At 42.4% G+C, this 26207-nt stretch overlaps 2 protein-coding genes across 7 annotated transcripts in view; one reads left to right on the forward strand and one right to left on the reverse strand.

Moving 5' to 3' along the window:
- Positions 1-4360: 4360 nt before the first annotated feature.
- pofut2 (protein O-fucosyltransferase 2) lies at positions 4361-12053 on the reverse strand. Of its 3 annotated transcripts, none has more exons than XM_023794063.2 (9): positions 11823-12049; positions 10767-11017; positions 10156-10300; positions 9690-9800; positions 9426-9492; positions 9035-9160; positions 8492-8672; positions 7120-7243; positions 4361-5468 (listed from the first exon to the last, which is right to left on the reverse strand). In XM_023794063.2, exons 1-9 carry the CDS (start codon positions 12002-12004, stop codon positions 5315-5317), a joined length of 1341 nt encoding a protein of 446 aa, XP_023649831.1. In that variant the 5' UTR covers positions 12005-12049; the 3' UTR covers positions 4361-5314. The 3 variants fall into 3 exon arrangements, with proteins under 3 accessions (XP_023649831.1, XP_023649832.1, XP_023649833.1); XM_023794064.2 differs by lacking the exon at positions 11823-12049 and adding an exon at positions 11695-11777; XM_023794065.2 differs by lacking the exon at positions 4361-5468 and having other exon boundaries at positions 7117-7243; positions 8454-8672; positions 11823-12053.
- A 1987-nt stretch (positions 12054-14040) lies between these two features.
- The window catches only part of LOC111850203 (unconventional myosin-Ib-like), a 61300-nt gene continuing 49133 nt past the window's right edge, over positions 14041-26207 (forward strand). For 2 of the 4 annotated variants that reach the window (XM_072700205.1, XM_072700206.1), the window contains exons 1-2: positions 14043-14278; positions 24981-25125. In XM_072700205.1, coding sequence (XP_072556306.1) covers positions 24991-25125 — 135 coding nt within the window. In that variant the 5' untranslated portion in view covers positions 14043-14278; positions 24981-24990. Of the gene's footprint in view, positions 14279-24980; positions 25126-26207 lie in introns of all 4 variants that reach the window. The other 2 variants (XM_072700203.1, XM_072700204.1) reach the window with 2 other exon arrangements.

Below are 26207 nucleotides of genomic sequence, written 5' to 3' on the forward strand. Positions count from 1 at the left end.
GAATGAATACTAATGAAAAACCACGTGACCCTGACTGGGCCTGTGTACAAAAGCACGTGACGTACAGCGGCTCAGACCTGATCATTTGACTCCTCCTCCCGTAATGCCCCCGCCCACATAGACACAATGCGTATCAAGTTTTAATTGATTATTGATGGGTAAAACCGTGGGGGACATTTCAATAATTATTATTGCTCTCCTTTGTTGTGTCTGAATTCATCTGTTCCAAACTTTTGAGCTAGATTTTTTATTATATAATAATCCTGTAAGTCATTGTGCATCTTTACAGACTCCTAAAGGAATTCCAAATAAAATGGGCTATGCTGTAAGTCCTTGTAAGTAGCATTCACCTAACGGTAAGATTGATTTGTAAAGGGGAAGTGTCCTTGTTTAGTCATTACTACATCACTGGAATAAAGATAGATTTAATTTATACAAAGATAATGAAGCTTGACCTCAAAATCCGCATCACCTAAATAAAACAAAGCATTGCATTATATCAGTATGTGTCCGGTTTACTAACGGACCCAAAGAGCTTCTTTGCACGCATGTAATGGAACCACATTTTGTTCCCCATAGCAAAAGCCGAAGTAAAAATAATTATACCACCATCTAGTGGATGAAGCATAATACAACATCCATCAAATAAATGTCATACTCTCGAGGTTTACGTAATGGATTCGGTTGCCTCTAATGCTTGGGCAGGTATGAAGTCTTGAATGTCTGCGTTTTGGCGGCAATTGACCAGCGGGTGATATCCCAGATGGGCTATGCTATTGGCCAAAAAGCTTGCTGACTGGTTCTGACTCTGCTCAAGTGACTCTGCCAAGCTCCTAACCTGCTACTAACTACACTGTCCTTCTATCACAGACAGATATTTCCAGGATGTGTATTGCGGTGTCAGTGCCAAACCAACACCCAATGACTCAATGTATCAGATTCTGTTTCATTTTTAGGATCTGCAGTATTTTCATCCAGGACTGGAAGTTGCCTCTTTGATCTATGCCCTAATAGGCATCTAATAAACGTTCAATAATAAATTTATTTCCTCATAATCATGCCATGTTTAGCCTGCTTACTGCATGTGCATTTTTAGTAACAAGTTCAACCAAATAATTGGACTAATTGATAATGGGGCCCAAAGACCAATTGATTCTTGACACTAAATAATATTGGCAGGTACAACCAAATAGAATGTTTATCTTAAGACACTCACTCAAGGTGCTAAAATCGTCTGAAATTTAAGCCTTAAGTAACATTTTAATTATGTTGGTTAAAACAAAGAAACCTCTTGAAGTGAGCACAGATTTGGATGGACCATGTAACCAGTTAAGGTTCCCCTCACAGAGAACTGGGAGGGAAAAATTACTGAAATCATCCTTGGTGATAACAACCAATGCCACTCTGAATGGCTATTCATGGAGGCTGGCTACACGCCCCTGGGGTCCTCCAGAAAATTTCTACAACTGACATTAAGCTCGTCATCGATTTTGGTCTGGATAAGGAATCACTGGAGGGTTGCTCTTATTACTGAATGGTATGGTGTATGGTGACAGCCTTCAGGGTTTGCATGTTCTCCACACATTTGTATGGGTTCCCTCCGGCTTCCCTTGGCGCTCTCCTGCAGTCTAAAAACACGTGGACAGGGAAAATTAGTTATAGTCTTGCTTTAGTGCACAACGTCGTTGCTGAACTTTTTTGCTTGATGGTCATACTGTTAAGTCAGTAATGACTGCTACATAGCAGGCTACATTTACAGAGGTCATTTTATGTCTATTTGGTTTTATTTCATTAGCTTCATACTCCTTTTCTATTATGTATCTTTTAATTAATTATCCTAATGCTACTATAACAGTTTAATGGCCCTGTTTAAGGCAGTAATTACTATTAAAATGTTTTTCCAGCCAGGCTTCAGATGACATGACTATATTAGGTATTATCAATGGGTGACCTCTCCTCTTCATTTCCTACATCTTAATCCATAATTAAGCAGGTTGGCTATTTGCCTTGTTCAGCTCGTCTATATTTATTCACCTTTTGGGTGTTTTTTTACCCTCCCTCTGTTTCCTCTTGTAAAGAGCAGAAATGACCCATAAGTAAGTAGTGCTGAGAGGAACAGAATCTCAATGACAATGACAAAACAACTTCTATTCAGCCTTAATGAATAACATGGTCTATACAGCTTTTCACTAAACAAACTTTGAAGATTTGGGTATGACTTGTCGAGTGAAGACGCACAGTCTGACATAACTAGCAATCGGTCTTTGTCGTGCTTGCTTAGTCAGTCATTAGTTTTATCTTACACAGGTAGAGATCACAAATGCTGACCCTAGGAAACGGAACAAAAGGTTTTTTTTGGTGGTTAGATTTCTACATTGTGAGGGATGTGAAGTTGGTGCTGGGAATGACATCACACCTGAGTTAACAGCATTCCAGTGTAGCCAGGTTCATTGTTAGCCATTGTTAGCCATACCAGTTGATGATACCGCAGTACAAGGTATTTTGTACACAAAAACGCTGTAGCAACATGTCCACAGATAGAGGCTGGACCAGGGGTGGCCAATCTTATCCGCTAAGGGCCGGTGTGTATGCGGGTTTTCGCTGCAACTCCCTAATTAGATTACTAATTAGAGGACTGATTGGCTGAAGAGTCCTCACACCTGGATTTGAACAGCTGACCTACAGGTTATCCCAAAAACCTGCATACACACCGACCCTTTGCAGATAAGATTGCCCACCCCTAGGCTGGACAGTACTGTATGTACGACTGATTTAATGAGATACAAATAGGACTTAAGTGCTAATAAGCATTATATGACTACAGCTTTCATTTCTGTTGAAGGGCGCAATCATCTTGAATTTTGTTGTAGAGGTTCCTCCGACTTCAGGGGGTGTTTCAGTTGAAATTTCCGATTTGGCACTCAGAAATTCCGACTTCCCAGCTCAAATGGAATGCACCATTAATCCCATGGTATGAACCAGGGTCGCCCAGACAAAACTCCATGGCCCGGAAATTATACGTGGCTGGTTCCAATAAAAAAATGATGCATTGCATGTCTACTAAGGCTTAGTGATCAACAAAAAGTTAGGAACAAAACATTCTGGGTTGTGATTAATCATAAGGCCTCAGGCCAAGATCCAATGCACTGTCCACTCACCTGGAAGAAAACAGCCGGTGGAGCACCTGGACACCATTACAGTCTCATGTATTCGACTTGCTGTAATGTAGGGGTCTGCACCCTGCTCAGAACGACACTGATGGCTAATCATGTTACATCTGGCAACCCGCCAAGCTTGACTTGGAACAGAGAAGCACAGAATTAGGATGGATGTGGAGTATATCTGTGATTGCACATTTTATATTTAGCTGGGGAATTTTACTTACACAAAGATGTTATGAGGGCAGAAAGAACAATGATTGGTTTAGAGAGATAACCAATCAGATTAGAGAAATAGAGGAGGCTGGACCAAGACATCTGATTGGTTGGTTCCACCCTCTTTAGTTGCTTGGACCCACCTCCTCTCCAATCTGATTGGTTATCTGCCTAAACCAATCACCTTACCTTCTGCCCTCAGAACAGTTGTGTGTAAGTAAAACACCATTGAGCATATATTTACTTCCTCTAGTTAGCGAATTTTGTAGCTGTAGCCATACCAAAGTGTGTGATTTGTGCTTACTGACAGTGGAGCATTATAATAGTCTAACCCACTATGTGTAAATGCATATATTAATTTTTCTATATCCTGTAAAATTTTTAAAGCTGTACGAAGCATTTCCTTAGCAGAAAATTCGTGAGAATGAAACGACAGGTCTGTATCTAGGCTAGGGGCTGGTCCAGTGAGCCAAAATGTGAGCCCTCAGTGGACATGGCATTACATGTGGTTATTATCCTCTAGTAATAGAAGTACTGTTTTGTCAGGGTTTACAGAGGAATCGCTTAGCCATCTCCTTTCTTCATTAAAGCAGCTTACTGGGGAGATTATGGGTTATTTCCTAAATGGCTTTGACCTGAAACAGGAATAATATGTGTGGCAATGCGCACGATTTTTTATTTTTTTTTCCGCTTGAATCTCTGACAAAATGAAAGATGGACAGAGCGGTTCAATAAATAGTGGGTGGAGCTAAGTCCAATCCTCTTCTTAATCCTACCTGTGAAAAATGGTATAATAGAGGAAGAGAGGATTCAAGTTGGCCAATATCTAAACGGCCCACTTTTCAATGCAGATGCTACAACCTGCCATCTAGTGGCAATATTGTTAATGCAACTGCAAAGGGTTTGATAATAATCAGAATGCTCAGCTTCTATTTCAGATTTCAGAGCTTGAGGCTAAAAAATGAAAAACTATTGGTGAGTGTATCTTTATGGTACATTGCATTTTTTTTATTAAACTTCTGAAGTGGCTTAAAATGTGTAACATTTTGACCCTGGTTGCTTGTACAGTATTCTCAGCAGCAACTGGTGTAACTGTCTATTACAACAGTAATATCTCTGTTCGTTGCACTGAATTACACACTTTCCTTGGCAGTGAACACGGGTCAGCTATTACAGAGTACTGCCTAAATACCTCAATCTAGGACAGCAATTTTCCAAGATATGCCATGCCTTTTACACAGTGGAAAATGGCAGTAAATGTCAACTATCCATCACAAAAAATACAAAATAACTATCAATCCACAATAAGTTCTGATTATTTTGTCCACCTGCAATAAAATATCAGCTGAGATAAAAAAAATTGTGTCCATTATCTCCTGCCTGTCCACCAATGCAAGAATTATGGCCGTTGTCCTATTTAAAAAGCACTTATTTAAAACAGGTACGAATCAGTCATTTCTAAAACAGGACAAATGTGATAACAATCAAATCTGAAGTCCTAGAATGAAAATATTTCTCTTTGCTTTTCATAACATTTAAGATTCCTGCTTAATGCTCTTCAATTAAACAGAGCACATCTCCACTAACACTGAGTAACATAGTAGGTAGCCTATAGTAGGTAGTCAAACAGGAGATATGGTTTAGTTTGGACCACCAGGCAGGTAAACAGTTAAAGGGGTAGGTTCAAGTTTCTCAGAGAGATAAAAGCAGACAATTCAAACTTAATAGTAGTATAGAAAAATGTAGATTTTTTTGTGCTGAAAGGCTGGGATCCGTCAAATATAACCATCACAAGAAGTTGTGTTTGAATCCAATGGCTTCAGTGTAAAAATAATACTATTAAATAAACAGATTGTCTAGATTTTGCTGTCCATTTTGCTGTAATCATCTTTGGCACCTATCTTCTGGAATCCGAAGGAAACCGAAAGCACACAAAGAATTCAGTACACGATCTTCCAGTGTGTCGGTTGTTCACACTCCTGTTCATCGTCGCCGCAGAATCGATTGTAAGTGGTCTTGGGGTCAAAGCCGAGGATCTCTCTCTCCTCGTGGATCCGGAAGGAGAATGTGGACACAGAAGTCCCGATGAAATACCTGGAAAAGGCATAGGAATGGGGGGAGCTTAACAACCAGCATCTAGGAAATGGTTTTTTTATGGTGTTTGCGTGTGGCCAGTAAACATAATCTATGTTTCATGTGTTAGACACCAGTCACTACCAGATTGTAGCTGGCCAATGGCATACGGATTTCCAACAGCTTCTCACCAATGATCGAGGTGCTTCTGTTTGCCCGTCGCGCAAATAGGTCCACCAATGATGCCATACTGTGACGACACAGTTGTGATTGGCCCGATTTCCCAAAGCTATGATAAGGCCATCCTGGAGCAGACTGACACAACGGTGCCAGGCTAACTGTCTCTCACTCAATACCACACTAAGAAGTGGGTGGTGGACTTTAGGTGTAAGTACTCCGGTGCCTGCAGGCCCCTGAGCATCAAAGGGATCCCAATCGAGAGGGTAGACGCCTTCAGATATCTAAGAGTCCGTATCTCAAATAACTTCAGATATCTGCAGCCAGGCACCAGCTGTACCATCTGAGGCAGCTGAGGAGGTTCAGCGTCTCACCAGCAATTCCTAAGGTTGGTTCACACTTCGCACGTGTACTAGCGGACGCGTCTGCTCGAACGTTTATGACGTCATTGTGTGTCTCCACGGACGAACGCCTGCTGCACTCCAGATCTGTGCCTGCGCAGTGGTGTATGCGCAGCTCTGGACACGGCGCATAATCGATTCGATAGCATCCACTTTAAATAACGACATGGATGCTTTTGACAAGTGCTGGGGTAGTTTGCAAACCCTACAGACTATTTACAAGGCAATAAAGCTGTTATAAACATGGAAATGCGTGTGCATGCGAGTGCAGATTCGTCCCGAATTGAAAATCTCACGCCAGCCAGCTGACCAAAGTTGGCAACCCTGTGAACTGGTTCTTTGAATTGGTAAAACATAGAGAAATGGACACAAACCTCACTGCTGTGGTGCATGTGCAGGGAATAATAATAATAATATAAAAAAAATAATAATAAAAATATTATGATTATTATTATATGTTGTGCACATGTGCAAAGTACGAGGCTTGACCAGAGAACTATGAGCGCATTTGTAGAGTAGATACGCAAGTGCTGCGCTTGTGTGGAGAAGTATGAACCAGCCTTTAGAGCAGGGGTGGGCAATCTTATCCAGAAAGGGCCGCTGTGTATGCAGGTTTTCACTGCAACTCCCTAATTAGATTACAAATTAGATGACTGATTGGCTGAAGAGTCCCCACACCTGGGTTTGAACAGCTGACCCAAAAGGGTGTCCCAGGTACCTGCATACACACCAGCCCTTCCACTCTGGAGTGCTAGATGCACCATGAGAATCACGGCCTGGTTATATAATTGTTCTGCTCTGGATAGCAAAGCCCTGCAGAGGGAGGTACATCCACCCTAATGCATCAGCAAGGCTGATCTGCCCTCCCTGCAGAACACATACCTCAGACGATGCAGGAATGGAGCTGCCAAAATAAACATCTCTCTACAGCAGGAATCAGTGGATGGATTCTGATAACATCGGTCCTTCAAAATCTGATCCTTCCTTTACCAAAACCTGACCGTTGAGCGGGTATTTAGTATTTTTCTAACGTGGGCTACACCTGACTGCAAGGGTTCTCGTAATGTGCTTCGGATCTTACGGGCCGCCGGTACCTGGCATGTGCACAGATCCATTGGTCGATAATGGCAACGCCCCCGTCCTTCAGGAGCTCAAGGTCCTCCCAGGTGGGCTCATAGCGCACCATGTTTGGCAGCATCCTCTTCAGCTGCTCCAGCTCTGCAGACACAAAGAAACAGGGGTCCGGTCTAGACTGTCGCTGAGGTTCACCACTGAGCTCTAGCTGTCATAGATAAGGACATGGCAGGATTTAACACAGTAACTCCACAGCTTGTTCCAAATACAATACAATAACTTACTAGAGCTGGGCCATATGACCACAAATTTGTTTCACATTATTTTTTAAGATTCTGGCGGTTTCACTGTATTTTTTTTTCTCCCCAAGTTCACCCTTTACCATGGCAGCAAGCGTTTACGTCAATAAAATAGGTTCATGGACCTTTTTATTAATTATAAAAAAATCATTTACATTTTACTTCCTAGTAAAACCGACAGGTTTTTATTAAATTATTAATGTATATATTGACTATAACCATGTACTTAGCTCAATAAGAATTGTTTAATTTCATTTTAGTATATTAATATTGTGCATTTGGCCCAATAGAGACATGTTTTATTGATTATTACAGCATATTTAGCTCAGTGAGAATATGTTCGCTTTACTGGCATGCTTTTAATAATTATTACCGAGATCAGTCTATAATATTAAGGATTTTTCTTTACCAATATGCATTTAATTGCAGGCCTAATTATATTATATATTATATATCAGCACTTTGGGCCTGTGTGGTTGTTTTAAAGTGCTTTATAAATAAAGTTGGTATGGTATGGTATTACACTGGATCCAAATATTCAGACACAAACTGAAACAGTGGCTTTAAACACTATAATGCTGAAGAGCTGCATGTGGAGCATTGTTGTGTTACATACTGTTGGTAAGGAGGGTACGCAGAGTTAACAGGGGTCCCCGCTCAAGACCTTTCACTCTGCACAGTGATCCATAGCGATTCTAGCGACAAACGATATAATTTGCTGCCTATTGAAGTGTTTCAGCAGATGTTAGATGTTACGCTTCAGTATGGCGGTATACGAGAAATTCATACCGTGCAGGAAATTAAAATGGGAATACCACTCAGCACTTACGATAACTATACAAAACTGCTGCCATCCTTAGCACCATCTCCAAAGAACAGAGGTAGGTGAAATTAATGTCGACAACAGTTGATTGTGTCCCATGCAGTCTGATTGCATCCTAGCACACCGATATTTGGGAATATTCCATTATTCCTAAGAACTGAAGCTGCAAAACACCATACAGCTATTATGAGAGATTGTTTCTATCCAGCCTCCAAAAGGCAAAGGCAGCTACCGGCTCACGGCTGGATCAGTTTCACACTGATGGAGCACCTTCCTCATCAGCATCAGTGGCCACAAAGACGCGGTCCAGCTTCTGCTTCTTCATGAGGCTGCGGATCTTCTTCACCGCTCCTTTGAGGCTCGGTACATCGTCCCGGTGCCCCCAGATAAAGTCCTTCCTCCGCAGGTGGACCGCAAGGTACGCCCCCCCCTTCGCACTTCCAGGCTTGGCCTGAAGGAAACGACGGAGCAGTCACATGGGCAGAAGTGATACACGTGAAAATGACAGAAGAGATACAATTATGGAATCCTTCATGTAAAATTCCGTTCAAGACAATTTTGATGGAGGAAGGCTATTCATATACAGTTCTGTTTTTAAAGATGCAGCAAACTAAAATGGCTGACAGTAGAGTATAAATTAGTTGCAACTTAAACAGGAAACATAGAAAGTCACAACAAATAACAAAAATACATTAAAATTATAGACTTCCACAAATATTGGGGTATAACAATACTTTGATTTATGATTTTAACTTAAAAGATTTTTAATACTTAGTAAATTACAGCTGATGTGACTCAGACATGTATCTGTACCTTCATGCGGGTCCAATCTTCATTGTACAATGTCTGGTCTTTCTCATCCGTTGAGTTCAGATACTTTGCTCGAAATTCATCTCCGATGATGCGCAGGTGCTTGGAGAAGACCATGCTGCGTCTGGTCTGGGGACAAGGAGGAACTTAAAAGGCCACCACTGAAGGGAACACATGCCTACCATCCCCTCTACGGCTCAACTTATTTGGAAATATGTCCCCCACAATAATCAACACCACGATTCCTGACATAAGTTCATGTCCAATAAGATCACCTTTATTGATCCCAGGGGGAAATTCAAAAAAGAGTTATGAATTAACCAAACAAAATATGCTGAAATATCACTGTAGTTATTCAGGGGTAGGTCAACAAGACGTGTCCTTCTGAACTCACATCCCAGTAATCTTTACCAGCATAGTGATCGTGAAGAACAGTCTCTGCTCGATCTATCATCACAGACCTGTTGAGAAAGATAAAAAGCCCATGACTACATCGTACTGTGGACTTACATCCTGGACAGAGAGTTAGAAAGCACCATTAAGATCAAAGTAGACTGCATCAGAAGATCGGTAGGGATGACAAAACAGCATGACTATTCGATCCCACTGTTCGCCATTCTGACTGCAGGAAAGGTCTATATGATCTACAGCAACTCACACAGCTGTTGTGTTCTCCAGCAGGTAAGGGGCGATAATGGAGGCTTGACCTTGAGCAGACAGACAAGAGACGTTCACACCTCTCGTCTCCTCGTACCCCCAGAACCAACCTCTGATAGAGAGAGAGAGAGAGAGAGAGAGAGAGAAATCAAAGCATTATGTGTAAGCATTACGGAGACACTGAATCTGCATCTCCTTTACCACCTCTAGCCTAGATACATCATTGTACAACTTCTCTGGATCATTTTCTGGGTTTAACCTAGGCTGTCAGTTGAATTACTAAAACTTAACCAGAAACATTTACTTGCTGAAGAAATCAGTGACATAAAATGGCATTTTTCATTATTAAAACGTTAAATATTTTCTATGTGCTAGCATGTGGCATTATGCAATTGTTCATGGGGATTACACTGTTCATCCAGGCTAAGAGCTGGAGATGGAGAGGCTGGAAGCAGACCACCTCATACCTGTAGTATCCCTGCTTGTCCTTGGAATATGACGGCTTCTCGATGCAGGAGCGCAAATCCACTTTCTCCTCCCACTTGCCCTCGGTCCAGCCCTCTGCATAGTTCTGTAACACCAGGACCTGCTCAATAAAAGGCCCCCCGGATTCTGGGTGCCGGTGACAGAGACAACAACAGAAATAATATCTGCCATTTCTGTAATTCTGCGTAAGGCAATATATTAACTCTTGTAATTTTGCTCTTAACTCATTTATACAGCAGCATGTGTTCATGCTAAGTATCTTGACAAATATGTCTAACAGCCAATGTTGGGTAAGTTACCACAAAAGTAATCCATTACAATGCTTGAAAGCTCAGGTCCAGAAAGTACAAATCCAGGCCAAAGTTTTGCTTCAACCACCCAGTTGAGTATAAAGAGTCACAATCTCAGAGTACTCAACTGTTTGGTTGAAACAAAACCCTGGTATGGATTTTTACTTTCTGGACCTGAACTTTCCACCGCTGTGTGTAATGCATTACTTTTGTGAGTAACTTCCCCAACACTGCTAACAGCCATATTTAAATAACGTATTTATTTCTGTCGTTAAAATGGACAGACATGGATCTTAGCTCACCGGCGATGAACTCCTCGTACTCCATGACAGGCACGTTGGCCTGTAGGCTGGTTATGCTGAAAAACTCGCCCCAGGGAATGCGTACTTGGTCAATATCGGGGCTTTGCCAGTGGTACAACCGCCCCCAGGGAGGGAGAACAAGGACCCAATCCTGATGCTTACGCAGAGTTTTCACCAGGGACGCCATGCGGATGTACACGTCCCGCCTCAGGTTGAAGCCTTCAGGCGGATTCACGTCATATAACAAATACCTGGGTCATGGGTGCAGAAAAGAAGGGGAGGGCTTCTTAACTTCTCAAGACATCGATATGCCACTGTACTAACTGGCGATGTTGCCCTTTTTTTTAAACTAGGACTGACCTCATAAAGTAAGAGAGAATTTGTTATTGGGGTGGCACAACTGAATTTAAAAACAAGTGTCTATTTATTTGGTGGATGAATGAAGCCAAATTAAATACTAATTGACCAAATTTTTTATGAAAGAAAGGCGGGATCATGAGTTGAATCCTCTGACATAAAAGTGCGATACCACAGTGCTACTCACTGAGCCACCGTGACACCTTCAACTCTTTCGGTCTTAAATAAATCCCATTCGTTATTATACACATAGAAAGCTTTTGCAGATTATTTCATAACCAAACAGTTGTTAATTCAAATTCTACGACAAGCATCGATTTTATACGGCTAAACAACAGCTTAATCTTAACGAGATAAATTAATCGTTCTTTTCTATGAATGAAGTGCTCAGCCGTTGTACGTGAAACTATATAAACACTAACGTAATAAATAGCAGCCTAAATAAGCAACCGCCGGTGCTTGGATCATAGCTTACGCGTATTTTCAAGTATGTTACTGAAAAAACAGATACATGAATATCTGATTTAAAAAATAATAGTAATGTTAAAAATCACATAGCAAATTTCCTTACAAGCGATCTGTAAACTAGAATGATCCACGAGAAATCTGAAAAAGTCTTTTTGCTAGGGATTATATGATTCAAGATCAGAAATAACATTTTTTTTAAATCAGTCTTCATGAAGCAGGGACTGTCTGTACCTCACATCTCGCGCTACTTCCCCAGCCGGCGTAGAGCTGGCAGACTGGCCAGCATTAAATACCATATTATCAAGTATTTCCCCAGACGCTGTGCGGATCTGCATTAAAAAAGAAACCAATAAAAGTAAATTAAGATATTCCAATATACTCGATAACACGGGGGTCTTTTTTAGGTCGGCCATCTCTTCCCGAAGCCACGCACTTCCGGAAAGGGAAGGCACGCGCTTCCAATAGGCGTCTGCGGTAGCCTAGCAACGGCGAGAACCCGCAGTACAGGGAGTTTCAACTTATCGGCCTTGAAATTTTCGTTGCACAAACGTTCTTTGTTGAAACATATTTTTATGGCGTCATTTCGATGTACACATGCAGTACTTCTTTGACAGAGGTTTATGAAATGTTACTTAGAAATCAATTCGCTGGGATTGCCAATGCTGCGGCCAGAAGTAGAATTTGTAGTGAAAGGACTACTTTAACATCTGGCTGTTTCAAATAAACTGATTTTTGGCTCAGGTGTAGTAGTTGTGTCCGTTTATCTTAATCTGATTAAAGCTACTCAAAGATTAGTTTTAAGAATGTGTGTTTGTGTTTTTCATATGTCGATTTGTAGATATTTGTCATTTGTCAATAACAACAACAACAATAATAATAATAATAATAATAATAATAATAATAATAATAATGGGTTTGATTACAAGAGTATAGACATATTTAATTGAATTCTGTAAATTACGGAGATTGTAATATTTTCTTATGGTGTGCATTGTCAAGATTGTTGCCTGTCTGGCTACTGTATGTCCCTCAGGTTTTGTCGTCCTTTGCCCAGCAGGTGTCGCTGGCCATCCTGTTCCCTGCTCTGTCTTGTAGCCCTAAATCCCTGGTGTGTTTCCTTCCTCCCCAAGCCACCATGTGGTTTAACAGGTTATATGGTCAGCTACCGTTCCTAACTCCCCTTTTTTTTGGTTGTGGGTTCGAGGTTGGCCAGATGCCTGTCTCAACTAATTATTTTTTAATGTTTATTGATTTTGTGTTCTCCTGGTTTAACATTTGTATTGGTATTTCATTTGCAGATCCTTGTTCCCTGTTCACTCGGTTGTCCTAGTTTTGGTTTTCCTTAGGGTTTGGTCCTTTCCCCCTATCTATTAATTGACCTCTCTGTGCCTGTTCATTGTGCTACCCCACCTGTTCTTTGTTGCCCCATGCCTTTAATGATCAGTTGTTTTGTTATGATTCTCACTTGTCCGCTGTCTTGGCTTGTTAGCAGTGTATGTATGTGCCTATTCAGGTTCTGTTCCTTGTTTGTTCATTGTGGCTGTTTCCTTGTGTAGTGATGTGTTTGTTGGTTGTAATCAAAATAGTTATTCCCTGTTAGTTATTGTAGTATTCCTGTGTTCATCTTCACCCTTAGTATTGTGGTTCCTGGTGTTGCTCCCCACCATAATTTCTTGTTTTCCAGTTTTGTTTTGACCCATAGTGGTCCTCTTGTTTTATGGTTCTCCCCTTCTGCTCGTTTAGTTAAATAAACCTTGAGTAGCCTAATTGGAGCTGCTATAAGGATCGGCTTTTGTCCATCATAACATGCACTATGTATCCCATTACAAAAAAAACACATAAACACGCTTAACAATATATATATATATATATATATATATATATATATATATATATATATAGCAGTTGGTCTTCAAAGTACAAATTAGTACCTTTAAGGGTACAATTACTTGTCGCTGGGGCTGTACCCTCAAGGATCTAGCAATTGTACCCTAGCTGTAGGTAACTGTACCTTTGGTATGATTTAAGGTAAGTCTACAGAAATGGACCCTGAGGAGTATTTTGGTACCATTGGGGGTACACTAATGGTGTATGTACTTTGGGGAACAAAACTTTACCAGGACTGTAATTTTTTTCTGACAGTCCACATCAGTGTGTATAGTCGGAAGATCGCTATAGTTCATTTCACCTGTGTGCCCCTTAGCGAGGCTCTTAACTTTAATTGCTCCAGTTGCTGTCTGACTCTGCTTTCTCAAAAATGTATGTCACTTTGGATAAAAGCGTCTGTTGCGTAATTATAAAGTAACCATTACTACGTAGATAAGACCGATAACAGACTCTTTGTAATTTATTGGGGCGACTAAAGGGGGCGCTAGTGTATTTTACAACCCACGGTACCAAGCAATGGGAGCCTGGATGAAAGTGGCAGAAGGTGGTTTTGGACTAAATGGGTGTGTCTTGACGGTGACTAACATTAAAGGACGTCTGGCAGACTGCAGCACAGAGCCGCGGAGTTACGCCGCCGAAATCCCACGAAGTTGGACCGGAGCGGCGTCCCAGCACGATCCCGCGGACGTATCAGGAGGAAAGGGGACGGGATAAAGAAAGTAACTTTACCAGTAAAGTCTGCCTCTGGATATTACTTTCTCAAGAGTGAATTTAAAAAACAGACCATCTTGAATTAAGAAGTAAGTCTAGACCTCATCGCAAGTTACATTTAAGTCACCAGATACCAGACTGGCAATTTGAACAATAGTTACTGCTAATTAAGACTCTGGTCCTACTTTCTTTCTAGGTCATTGTACTGCAGATGTGATCTGTATGTTTTGTGCATGTTTGGTTAAGATGGACATACTTGTCTTTCACCCTGAGCTTGGCTGCATTTTGATCAGCAGATAAATCACCACTTCATAACTTTCTGGCTGTGTTTTTTTTCACAATAGCCTTGTACATCGATGGCAAATCGTGGGCTTTCTTTTGTAACAAAGTGACGCCAAAAGTCGTAGGTATGCTGGGCGCCTAAGCACCTAATTGCAGCGATCTTTATGAATACAATGTATCATTCAGTTTTTTTCACTCTTCAATGTTACAACTCTTCCTTTCCATTTGGCCCACGTTTCTATTGTCCGCTAAGCCCCTCCGCTACAGCCAGGCTAGTAATTGTTAGTTATTTTACTAATTGAGACACGCTGACTTAAAAGAAACAGAGCTGTTAAAACACAGTACTGTAAGCCAAGGCGGTGTTTAAATTGACCTTAAATAAGTCTAAGTTTTACAGAGCCAATTTAAATAAGTTGCCTTTAGTTCTCTCACGGTTTCTTCCCTCATGGGAGGGGGTTGGGTCCGCTGCTTTGAGGGCGGGGGATAGGGAGGTTTTCTTATGTTACTCATTTCTCCCAAAAACTGGGAATTGTCTGAGTTGTTAATAGAGCTTGCGAACATGTGAGAAGGACGGGGCCGATAGAGGGGAATAATAATTCAGAAGACCGAGATATTGTAATATCCTCTCAAATAAAGTAGTCAAACGTTTTCTTACATTTTCAATAAAATATTGACTGAACGTGTCGAGAAACATATGCCCATCCGACTTTCAAGAACATAGGCTAGCTGTTGTATACAAATGATTATAAGAAGCATGAAGAATTTGCGAACCTTAAAACTTTCATGCACATTTAATATCGCATGTAAATTCCCTGTTCGCCCTCCACACGGTACATGGTTTTCTTGATCAGCTGAAACTGGTCTGTTTTTTTTTTTTTTCTCTGTCCCTTTTCCGTTTTGATGAACCCTGTACACCCCAGGGGAAACTCCAAGTGTCTCTTGTTTTTCCAGATTCAAGCTAATCCCTGTATACTAATTGCATTTCTAAGAAAACGGCGAGACTGTCCAATGTGAACGAACCAAACTGGGCTCCCAGGAATGTTCCGTTATTTGTAATTGATTCCAGAGCAATTTAACCCGCAGCCCTTCCTTCGTAGTCCCCAACAAAAGTCCCGTGTGACAATGAGGTGTCGTGAGCCAGAGGCACGAATTTATGGAACCGGTAGACAAAGGAACCCTTTAATTCCGAGGAAAGTCCACGTGTCCATTTGTAAGTGCCCCAAGCTGAAATTTGCTGGCTCGTTTACAGCAATCAAGTCATGAAGGAGGGTTTTAAAAATAAATATAGATAGATAAATACATAAATAGATGATGATGATGATGATAACTCTCAGTACTGCACGATTTACAAACGAGCCAGCTTTAGATTAGTTTTCAGAACCGGGAAATGGAAGTCCTTATAAAGAACGAGGGGGCTGGAGCCCGTAGCGGGGGACACCCTCGGACGCGATGCCAGTCCATCACAGACCATACCGTCACCCATGCAAAAATGCCAAAGTGTGTGTCCTTTGGTAACGCGTGAGAGCGAGACTGGCAGCTAACCGAACCTCTTCCCGAAAACTCTCCGGCATTGCTGCGCCTCACAATGTGGAATTAATCTGGGTATTTTGGGGTTTTGGTGCTGAGTAGCGCTGCTGTGAATTGTACATGTCGTTCAGTTTAGGTTGCAGAGGCCACCATGCTTTGTCTATTTTTCACTGCGTGTATGTTTATCTTCCATCTGTCTGCCTGAACGAGCCTTTTCTAGAGCTGAAACGCCGCCATCACTTATCTTGTTGCTTTCATCGTTTTGACCTCATTCCGTAAAATTGCCCCTCATTCCAAAAAGGCGTTTCTCTGACAACTAAAGCTTTGTTGTTTAGCTGATGCCTGTTTTCAACACAACGATTTAACGCCACTCCCAGCAGGGAGAGACTTGCCATCTAGTTGAACCTTGAAATTTGGTAAACCAGTTTTTTTGTGAGGAAAGTCCTTCAAGATTTTAGTTTTGTAAAGTGTCATCGAGGATGCTTGGAAGTCTTGGTGGTTTTAACACAAGCTATTAAGGGGCAAATTGACTTTCCAGAGGTGTGTGGTTTTTGTATGTGTGTGTGTGTGAAGTTAATTTTAGTTATATTAGTCTTTTCACGTCATAATGGTGGTGGAAAAAACGTATAGGTTTGATGTTTTGACACAACAAATTTTATGGTGGATACAGGTATACCAACATCCCAACCAGGGTGTACATGTGCCTTATTCCCTGTACTGCTTGGGAAAGGGATATTTACTAAATAGTCCCTGCTGACTTTTTCTTGGCTCATATATTATGAATGTTTGTCTACATCCTGTCCAATTGCCAAGGAAAATGGCCAACACAGAATAAGTAAGTTCTTTTAAATGGCATTCTCCCATTTTACTTTGCGGTTCTGTGGTCTCATCAAGTATGTGAAGCAGCCATGAAGTTAGATCACAGCAGGAGAGCCAGATGGGAATGTTACCACCGGGAGCATTCAAACAAACAAACCACGAAAGATCTATCTGGATCGTAGAGGGCAGAGACACTGGTTGAAGGAGGCAAACCATGAATTTCTTTTGTCCTAATAGGGGAAAGATTTTGGGTTGCGATGCCATGGCGTGGTTCTAAACGTAGTAGGGCTGCTTGGGACCAAAGCAGACGCATGAAGTGCGGCCCTGGGTGCTGTCCTTGTTTTCACAGCCCTGGGATTGTGTCTGTTTGCTGCTCAATTGGCCACGTGCTGCTTGGCCGCCGAACACACTGCTTAAACATTGCCTCTATGACTTCTCTGTTGGGCTTTAATGAGCAGCTTCTTGAGGTGGGGTTTTGAGTACTGCCAAGCACAAGCCCCCCCTCCCTTCTCTCCAAATCTTGCCAAACATCACCCCTCATTTGCTGTGGCCCCCGGGAGTCTTGGCAGTTATTCAGTCCGTTAAATGTTCTGGATCAGGCGGCATCAAACCATTGGCTGTTGTGCCCAGCCTGGCTGTAAGGACTGACCTGGCACGGTGTGGATGCTCAGGGAGACATGGGATGCGAACACAGGCTCGTACTCGTGTGCCTGCTGGGTCTTTAAATCTATGAATATATTAAGGACAGTGTGCATTTCTTTTTTTTTTTCTTAAATCATAGAATCAAGCCATCACCCAGGTTTTCTTTACAGCAAAGGAACACATCTTATGCCTGTAGCTGCATAGTGTTTTTTTTATGTTTCTTGGTATCAAACTGAGTCTGTCAATGTTCTTAACCTGTTTTAAACTGGTTCATCGTGAGTTAAGTGTGTCCTGAAGTGGCATCCTGCTTTTGCTCATGTGTGTCCCCCTAGCGTCCCACTCCAAACACGAGATGCGCTCAAAGCGGACAGTCCTACTCTCCTACTTCAGTCACAGTACTCGCTCTCCGCCCGCTTGCTATACCCACACATCAAAAGCGTTGTGCCGCCCCCACCCAACCCCACCCTTGACCCCTGCCCCCCTCTCAGACTCGCTCTGAAGCCTCGTAAAAAAGATTCCATTTACTCTGAATGTATCACGATGGGGTTTCTTGCTGTGTAAGTTGAAATGCAGTATTTCTATATAGGTTTTGTTATGCAGGAGTAGAAATCCAATGTTGCTGCTTCCAGCGACCCCAGGAAAAGCCCTCCCCCTCCCTCCAGGAGAGGCTCCTCTTTAGGAGAACGATGGAGCAAAGAAGTTTATGGGCAGCAGTTTCCTTTAAGCACATCTAATTTCTGAACTCCTCTGTTTGATGTATTCACCGGGTCTGGTGATGCTGTCCCTATGATTTCGACTGGTTAAGGTTTTTTTTTTTGTGGTCAGTCACCAGTGAGGTAAAAGAAGCCTTTAATTACCTGGTATGGCTGGGCTGGGCTTTTGGAAGTTGAGAGATTTAGTTTGTTGGGGATGAGTCATGGACTGCCTACCTTGTGCCCCCCCCAGGAGTGGGACACCTGAGATTCAGCTGGGGGTTAGATGTTGGAGATTTTATTCTTTACCTCGTGGTTATATCTTAGCCGCAAGGCTAATTCAGTAACCTTCATGTATGGCTACTCTGGGGATTATTATTATTTATTATTATTATATTTTTTTTTTCTGCCAAGTATATTGAAGCGCCTGTTGGCAGCAGAGTTGCTCTTTGGTAGAACCAGCCTCTTTCCTAATTAACGTGGCACCTACACAGCAGGGGTCTCTGTTTTTCTGTCATATCGGACGTAATTAAAAACCAGCAGAATCGGGGTGACGTCAGGCTGTGTGTGAGAGAGACGGGTTAATTTGCTTTAATCTCTACTGTGGGAGGACAGCATCTTAAGGTCAGAATGCGGGCGATTCTCATATCGTTCAGAGTGTTTACACGACTCCCTTATGTAACTTGTTCTTGTTGTAAAATATGTTGCGATGCTTTTAAAGTTTTTTTGTTTTTTTGTTAGATAAATGTGTAACCAAAATGATAGTTCTGTTTTTGTGCGTGTACCTGAAGCCAGTTAATCAGTCAGCGAAGACGAGATGTTCCTTCTTTCATGAACTTCCCTTATTTGCCTGCCCGTGTCGGCACCGATCTCTCAGCTGGTGTCAGTTTGTGGTTTGCGTGTCCATGCCATCCCCTGAACAAGCCCCCTTTCTGTACCAGTGAAAGGAGTCGGGGCTCACAGTCGGCTTCAGGCTGACCCAGTCCATCCATCCAGCCTCCATAACTGCTTACCTGGAGCAGAGTCGCAGCCTGGATCTGACCCCAGGAGCGTTGGTACGGGGCATAAATGGAACAGGTTGCTGGTCAGAGAATTCACAGCCACAGACTAATGGCAACTTAAGGAATCCAGTCTTCCCAGATCAGGAAGCTGTAGGGCGGTGTTTCTCTACCCGGTCTTTGGGGACCCCCAGACAGATTTTGCTCCCTCCCTGAGGACTGGTTTGAGAAACACTGCTGTAGGGAACATAGAGAGTTAAAGGTAGGAGTAGAACATCGAGTGCTGGAGGCCGTGAGGCTCTGAGTCATCATACCCATCCTGCTAATGTACTCTTTAGTATCAGATATTAGGATAAAAGAAGTCTGGGGAGGCAGTCAGGCAGTAAGAGCTGTGTCCATGAGCTGTAGCTTGGGGGGGGGGGGGGGGTCTCAAAGCAGTGGTTGGTCTTTTGTGGGGGAAGGGTGACCATATAAATACAAGGGGGGGCAGGGGTATGAAGCGCACCAATAATGGCAGGACTCATGGTCCAAGTTGACACTGTAAACATTGGCTGGGTGCCAGTATGGGGAGGAAGCCGAGAGCAGGGGGGGGGGGCAGTCTCTCCCACTCTCCCCCTCCCCCACACTCCTCTGGATGTATGTGGAAGGGGGTTTGTGAGACCAAGGGGCAGATTGGGTGAAGGGTCTCAAAGGAGCCAGCAAGGCAGCAGCTGTTTGAAGGGGGGGGGGTGAGATTTAATTTTTTTTTTTTTTTTTTTAGGTATACAGACAGTGTAAGGCTTTTTAAACAAAGCGCATAAACACGTCTGTGACTAAACTGTGGGAGGATGCTTATTGCATGAAATGGTGTCCTTCCATACCAAAAGTACTGCATGGAAAAGTCCAGTGTCGGATCTTAATCGGTGGAGGCTTGGTATTGATCTTAATGCACTCGTCTCTGTCAGAGCAAAACTGATACCATCATAGTGGAAGTGCCTAATGGAGATTATCTTTGCTAGGGTTTCGTAACAGAACTGGATTTTAAGATGCTCATGTTTAAACCACAGATATGGAAAGATGCTGGATGCTTCTCCAGGAGCTTCAGACCACAGTGCTGTGAAACTAAACCCTCTGTTTGTGAGCTTTGTCTGGAAGCCTGTGTTCCACGCCCAGTTCCATGTAGTGCTTTTGTCATGGAATTACAACGGTACATGATTTCCTGCTGTGTGACTGCTGTCTCACAAAAACGGGAATGATTGTATAAAGGACTGTATTCGGCTATAAATCCATCCATCTGGTGGCCACTTATCCTGACCAGGGTCGTAGGGTTCAGCTATAAATGCTTTGCGAAAGGAGACCAAATGCGGTTGGTCTACAGATGCGGTCATAGATGGGTGGTCTTGGGTCATGGATCAGAGTGTGGCCAAAGTGAGGGCAATTTAATTGAATCATCCTTGATTTCATGCTCTGTTCTCTGGACCCCAGCTTATTACCACTGCTGAGAGATGACCTTCTTCCAGTGGCTTTCAGTGTCCCACAGCTCCGTTTATCTGAACAGCTTGTGGGATGAGACATGAAATTGGCTACAGCTATGGCTCTTGTGCCTTTTGTGTTTTCCCTAGGCTCTTACATTTAGGATGATTTTGACTGGCCTTTATAAAGGCACTGCTTGTCTGAAATGAACCCATGCTACGTGCTTCTCTGCGATAAGAAGTTTGGCTGGCGGGTTCTTTCTGTAAGAGATCGGGGGACCATCTGATATTAAGATGTTTAGCTGGTGGTCCAGGATTGTCCACCTGAGGTTTCTCTGGCCTCAGATACACTGTAGTAGCAAGCTTTGGCTCTCATTGGTGTGCATTGGCTTGCTGCCAAGGTGAGACAGAATTACCGCACAGTCACAAAGGAAGGGGTTGTTGATGGCCTCTCGGGGCACAGTCCCCCATCATATGGCAGATTGATGGTCTGGAACAGGGTCCAGACTGGTAGATGGGGCAGCTGAGGCAATTGCCCCAGGGCCTGGGCCCCCCTCAGAGTTATTTGTGAGACTTAGATTGTATACACAACAACATCTTATTTATGGTGGGAATCATAACGCAAAAAATATTTGGTACAATACTTGGTACAAACCAATTTTGAAACGTAATAGTTTGTAATGTTTTGTAGTCAAACTAATGTTGTCGAGGCATGTATATAATGAAGAAACAAGTTTGTGGACTTTGCTAACTACTGCAATGCATGATGGGTACGATATTTGGAGGCTACTTGAATTTCAACTGCTGCAAATTTGGAAGGGGGGTGGGGGGGGGAGCGGGCATGCTTTTTACCACTGGTCTGGAAAACACTTTACTTGAAGAAGGAGAAAAAAAAATTTTTACCTAATTTTTTAAAGAAATGGGGGAAGAAAGATCAGCTGTATCAATGTACATAATTTCATTTGACCACAGGATCAGTCGGTAACTTTAGTATTGATGGTCAATACAGACTTTTCCCTCCTGGGAAAGATCGATCACACTGGATCGATTACCCAAACATGTCACAGATTAGGTATGGGAAGAACACAGATGCAGACCCTAGTAAAATCCTCAGGTACTGACATATCTCTGAGAACGATGATTGGAATTGTGCAGTGTCTTCTGTTTATGTATGTGACAGCAGAGAGATGAAGAAGTAGGACAGGAAGGACGCCCTGAACACCGTGAGCCGTGAAACATGCCGGCTATCCAAGCTGGGACTCTCAGTTTAAGCGCAAATGTCCAGACAGCGTCCATCCATCTTGCTGCTGGTCGTCCTTTTCATCTTTCCAAGCAGGCCGGTCTTCTGCCCCAGTGCACCATGCCTTTTCATGATATGCCTAAAATAAGACTACTTCATCTCTACAGTGAACATACCTTTGGGAGCCTGAAGGCCTAACCCCTGCTAGCCCCCATGAAACACACCTATCCCATTATTGCCCCCCCGCCCCATGCTCCCTACTCCTTAATCTTGTTAGTCCAGCAGTGATGACTAGTAATTAAACTCCCCCCCCCCCCCCCCCCACCATGATTAATCTGCTGTTCTGAATTGCAGTTCACTGGACATTAGACTGAATGATACCCCAACTGTTTGTTTATATATCCTGAAGCCTGAAATGTACTGCTGCCTTTGCCCACGAAAAGGAGTCACCTGTATTTACACAAACTCCTTGTCAGACTGGTTTTTGTTACTGTTTCTGCAGCTTCAGCCACAAGTTCTGTCACACTTTTTCTGCTTTAGGCAAAGTAAACCAGGGAAAAGGTTCATCCTCTGCTTTTTGTAGCTGTTCATGACCCATGTTCAGGAGCGTTAATGTGCAGAGAGACAAAATGCATCAAAATCTGTTTAGATACAAAATACACTTACAAATAGGGTATCAACTACAAAATACAGCCACCAACTAATGTACGAAAATGGACCGCAGTATTATATTCTTTAAAAATACATTTCACAAACTTCTATATCGGCCCGCTCCTTCACAAGCACGCTGACTGAAATGGCCAAGCATAAGAGGAATATTTTTTTTCCCCCACTGCTTAACTAGACACAATGTAAATGAAAAACCAAACAAAAGATCAAATTTCGAGGCGTCGTAAATATATCCCCAGTGCTCGCGTGAACACTCAGATAAGGGTGAGTCAATCAAATGGAAAAAGTAATAATAACAAACACAGAAAGATTTTGTTTTTGTAATGCTAATTGATAAAACTGCTTCCCTTTTTGTACCTCAGATGCAGATAACGCAAAAACAAAATTTTAAATGAGAAATGGAAAAAACAATTTAAGTGCTTCACTCCAGACAATCTTAAACTTTTATACACAGATAAGCCTGACATTTTAATTAAATCTTTTCCAGACATTTTAATTATCTTCCTCCTTGTGTCATGTGTGCTAAACCTGTGTGCAGACACATCATAACACATACATTATGGGGATAGTATTTCTTGTTTTCACAATACAAAAAAATACTAAACACAAGTCTTTTGATACTTCATAAAAACAACTGTAGTTTGTAAGTCAAATACAAATTACAAAATACAAACTTAAAATATGTATTTTAAATGCATGTATCAGACATAATGCCCATCCCTGCCTATGGGGATATATCATGCCGCAGAATGATTAAATATCTTGTAAATGTGGGAATAGACTGTTGGGCCTTGACTGCCGCTGCCCTATCTTAGAATGATGGACGAGCTGCACGCTGTAATCTGCTTCTCTGTAAGCTTCTCGGTTACTTATTAATATTGAGTTTTCAGAGCACGCGTCCACTTTAATATTAACAGAGTTTCTAAAATTACACCCTTTGATCTGGTGGATTATAGATAAGATGCTTTTTTAATTTTATGTCATGAACTTTTTGTGCACATGTGGGCAGTGAGATGCATTATTGTTATATAAACTGAACTCTGTTGCAGGAATTCAATACGCATCTGGTCACTGTTGTGAAAGCTCTGTCCATCCTAGAGTGCCAATAAGCTGTCGGGTCACATCCACAGCCTGCCAGGACATTTTAATGTAATTTGGAATTGGTATTCAACAGTCACAATCATTGCAGGATCACCTTGCAGTGTATTCAGGTATTTGTATCAAATTGGGAATTATGGAAAATGTTGGAATATATTTACAGCGTCTAAGCTAAACTGATTTCTGAATGTAAAATGAAAGCTGTGCATTTGGTAATCAGAACCAGCGTTTTCATTTTCACAAAAGAATTATGGGTAAGGAAGGGTGACCTAGTGTTCTGAAGCTTGGGGCTTTCAGTGATTATCTAAATGATAATTCTGAGCAGCCTGTGTAATGCAGTGAGGCATAGGCAATGCCAGTGTCCCTCTGAGAGATGCTAAATCCTGTGTGTGTGTGTGTGTGTGTGTGTGTGTGTGTGTGTGTTAGCAGTGAAACCCAGTGGATTGGGAAAATGTAGAAAAGTTCTGCCAACAGACTTACAAGTTGGGATCTCATGTAGATCCAGAGTTGGGTAATTCAGTTCAAAGAAGTCCAGAGCAAGATTGTTTTCATCGAACTAGTTGAGTTTAGAGTAAGTCAAATACAAATTACAAAATACAAATTTGTATTTAAAATACATATTTTAAGTGCATCTTTGTCCCCCTGTGTGTCTTTAGCCTGTATGGACACCCTTTGCCTGGTTATCTGTCGTACAGAAGCCTTAAGTTGAAGCTGGTGTGAAACTGCCGCCTCCCGCCATATGTTTGCTTTCTAAGCCGCAGTTTCAGCCTATTGTCTTGACTTTGCCGCAGAGTTACCATGTGGTCGCTGGTGGAATGCGTCGATGGTTGTGGGGTTTCCCACAGTGTCCACTGACTCGTGCAGAATGGTGGTGCTATAATTGGGATTTCCTTAACTCCTCCCCCATCTTTAAGGTTCATCGGAAACAAGTATCAGTAGAAATCATACACCTGTTCTAAGGTCATTCACTTCAATTCATTCCAATAAATTTTTATATAGCGCCTTTCACAACAGAGTGACCCCAAGGTGCTTTACATTGGTGTGTCGTGATATATTCCTGCATAATTTATACAAAATCTGTACTTTCTTCACCTATTCCTCCCAACGTTCCCTGTGGACTGCACTACTTTGGTCTGACCACATTCCCTACTGGGCCTGAACCTTTTGCTGCATAAATAGTGACTTGGAGTTTATTTTTGTTCTTTATTTTTGGACAGACCCCATCTAGGGGGTCCATCGTTGGATGGGTTATTCATAAACTCCATGGGTGCAACCAAAATGGCACTTTTCCTAAGCCGGGCTTTGGCCTGGTACTATCTGGTATTTGGTAATTTCAAGTCAGTAAGAGTGGTGTGTATCTTTTCTTAATGCAGGACACTTCGCATGTCCAAGATGGAGGCGAAGACATCATTACTTGATAACATGATAGGGGTTGGGGACATGGTGCTGCTGGAGCCCTTGACCGAAGAATCCTTCATTAACAACCTGAAGAACCGCTTTGAACACGGCGAGATCTATGTAAGTATCCTTGACAAGCGTGCACCTGTTTATCCTTGTAGATTGGCTGCTCTGGCTCCTGTTCTACGACATGCTTTCTATCTGTTGATCAGCCCTGTATCCTGTCGTCTGTCATCTTTGATGCCCCTTGCCCTTCAGTGCAATGTCTAGAATCTGACACGATGCCCAAGGCTCTTCTTCAATATGTTTGGAATTTACATTCCAAAGGCCGGTCAAAAATCTAGGCCAAGATGGGAATGAACAGAGCGATAGACGAGGTGATGCTTTGGGAGAGATTTTAACACTATGCTAATGGCAGATTTTTCTTGCAATAAAAACCTTGTTTAGCTTTTTCGCAGGCAAATCCTTATGTGGCACTTTGGTTTCTGGTGGTCTGCTTTTAGCAGCTGGTCTGGTAGTTTTTCTCAGACCAGTCCTCAGGGATCCCCAGACGGGCCATGTTTTTTGCTCTCTCCCAGCTCCCAGGACCGTCGGAGGGTCCCCGTGGACTGGCTTGATAAACGCTGGTTAGTGTCTATCGTGCTTAGATGCTCTGCAGACCTGAAATGTCATTTAGTGTCTCACAGCAACTTATCTGGTTAGAATTCCTTGCCTATGCACTTGAACAATCTTGCGGTCAAGGTTGACGTACTGTAAACTCCTTGAACAGGGTAGCTTAAATGGGAAGTAAGAGAACAAAAAAGACTGACTTTCAGTGTAATTTGGAGGTTGATGCCCCATTATGATCTGGTGTCAATATGGAGTGCAAGTATGTGCAAGACATGCTAACTATGTCTGAAGCTAACTGTGGCTTCAGGCTGGGTCTAGGCAATGGAAACTTCTCATGCATAATTATGGCTGTCCGGAGTGATTTGTGGGCAGTTTTTTTTTTTTTGCTGATGCAAGCCCTTCGCACAGCCATACTGGTGACTTCATGGTCTGAAATACTTTGCATCCCACCTGCTTTTTCCACTGTCGCAGTGTTTTGGGATTTCAGGCCCCACCTCTTGCTTGGCGTAAAGACACCGATGTCCGCAACCCACCTGTTTTGTATGTATTTATACTGATTGTGCCAGTCAATTTGCTAAAGTGGTTACATTCGT

Source organism: Paramormyrops kingsleyae, chromosome 16, assembly GCF_048594095.1.
Source record: "Paramormyrops kingsleyae isolate MSU_618 chromosome 16, PKINGS_0.4, whole genome shotgun sequence".
In the NCBI taxonomy this organism is placed as follows: Eukaryota; Metazoa; Chordata; class Actinopteri; order Osteoglossiformes; family Mormyridae; genus Paramormyrops; species Paramormyrops kingsleyae.

What these genes read in the sequence shown, in the direction of transcription:
- pofut2 (XM_023794063.2), bottom strand. Translation starts at nt 12,004, where the DNA reads ATGGCCGACCTAAAAAAGACCCCCGTGTTATCGAGTATATTGGAATAT. An exon ending in GAAGTAGCGCGAGATGTGAG is followed by an intron (nt 11,018 to 11,822) that starts GTACAGACAGTC and finishes CCCATGACCCAG; the next exon opens with GTATTTGTTATATGACGTGA. An exon ending in TGGATCTGTGCACATGCCAG is followed by an intron (nt 5,469 to 7,119) that starts GTACCGGCGGCC and finishes TGCCTTTTCCAG; the next exon opens with GTATTTCATCGGGACTTCTG.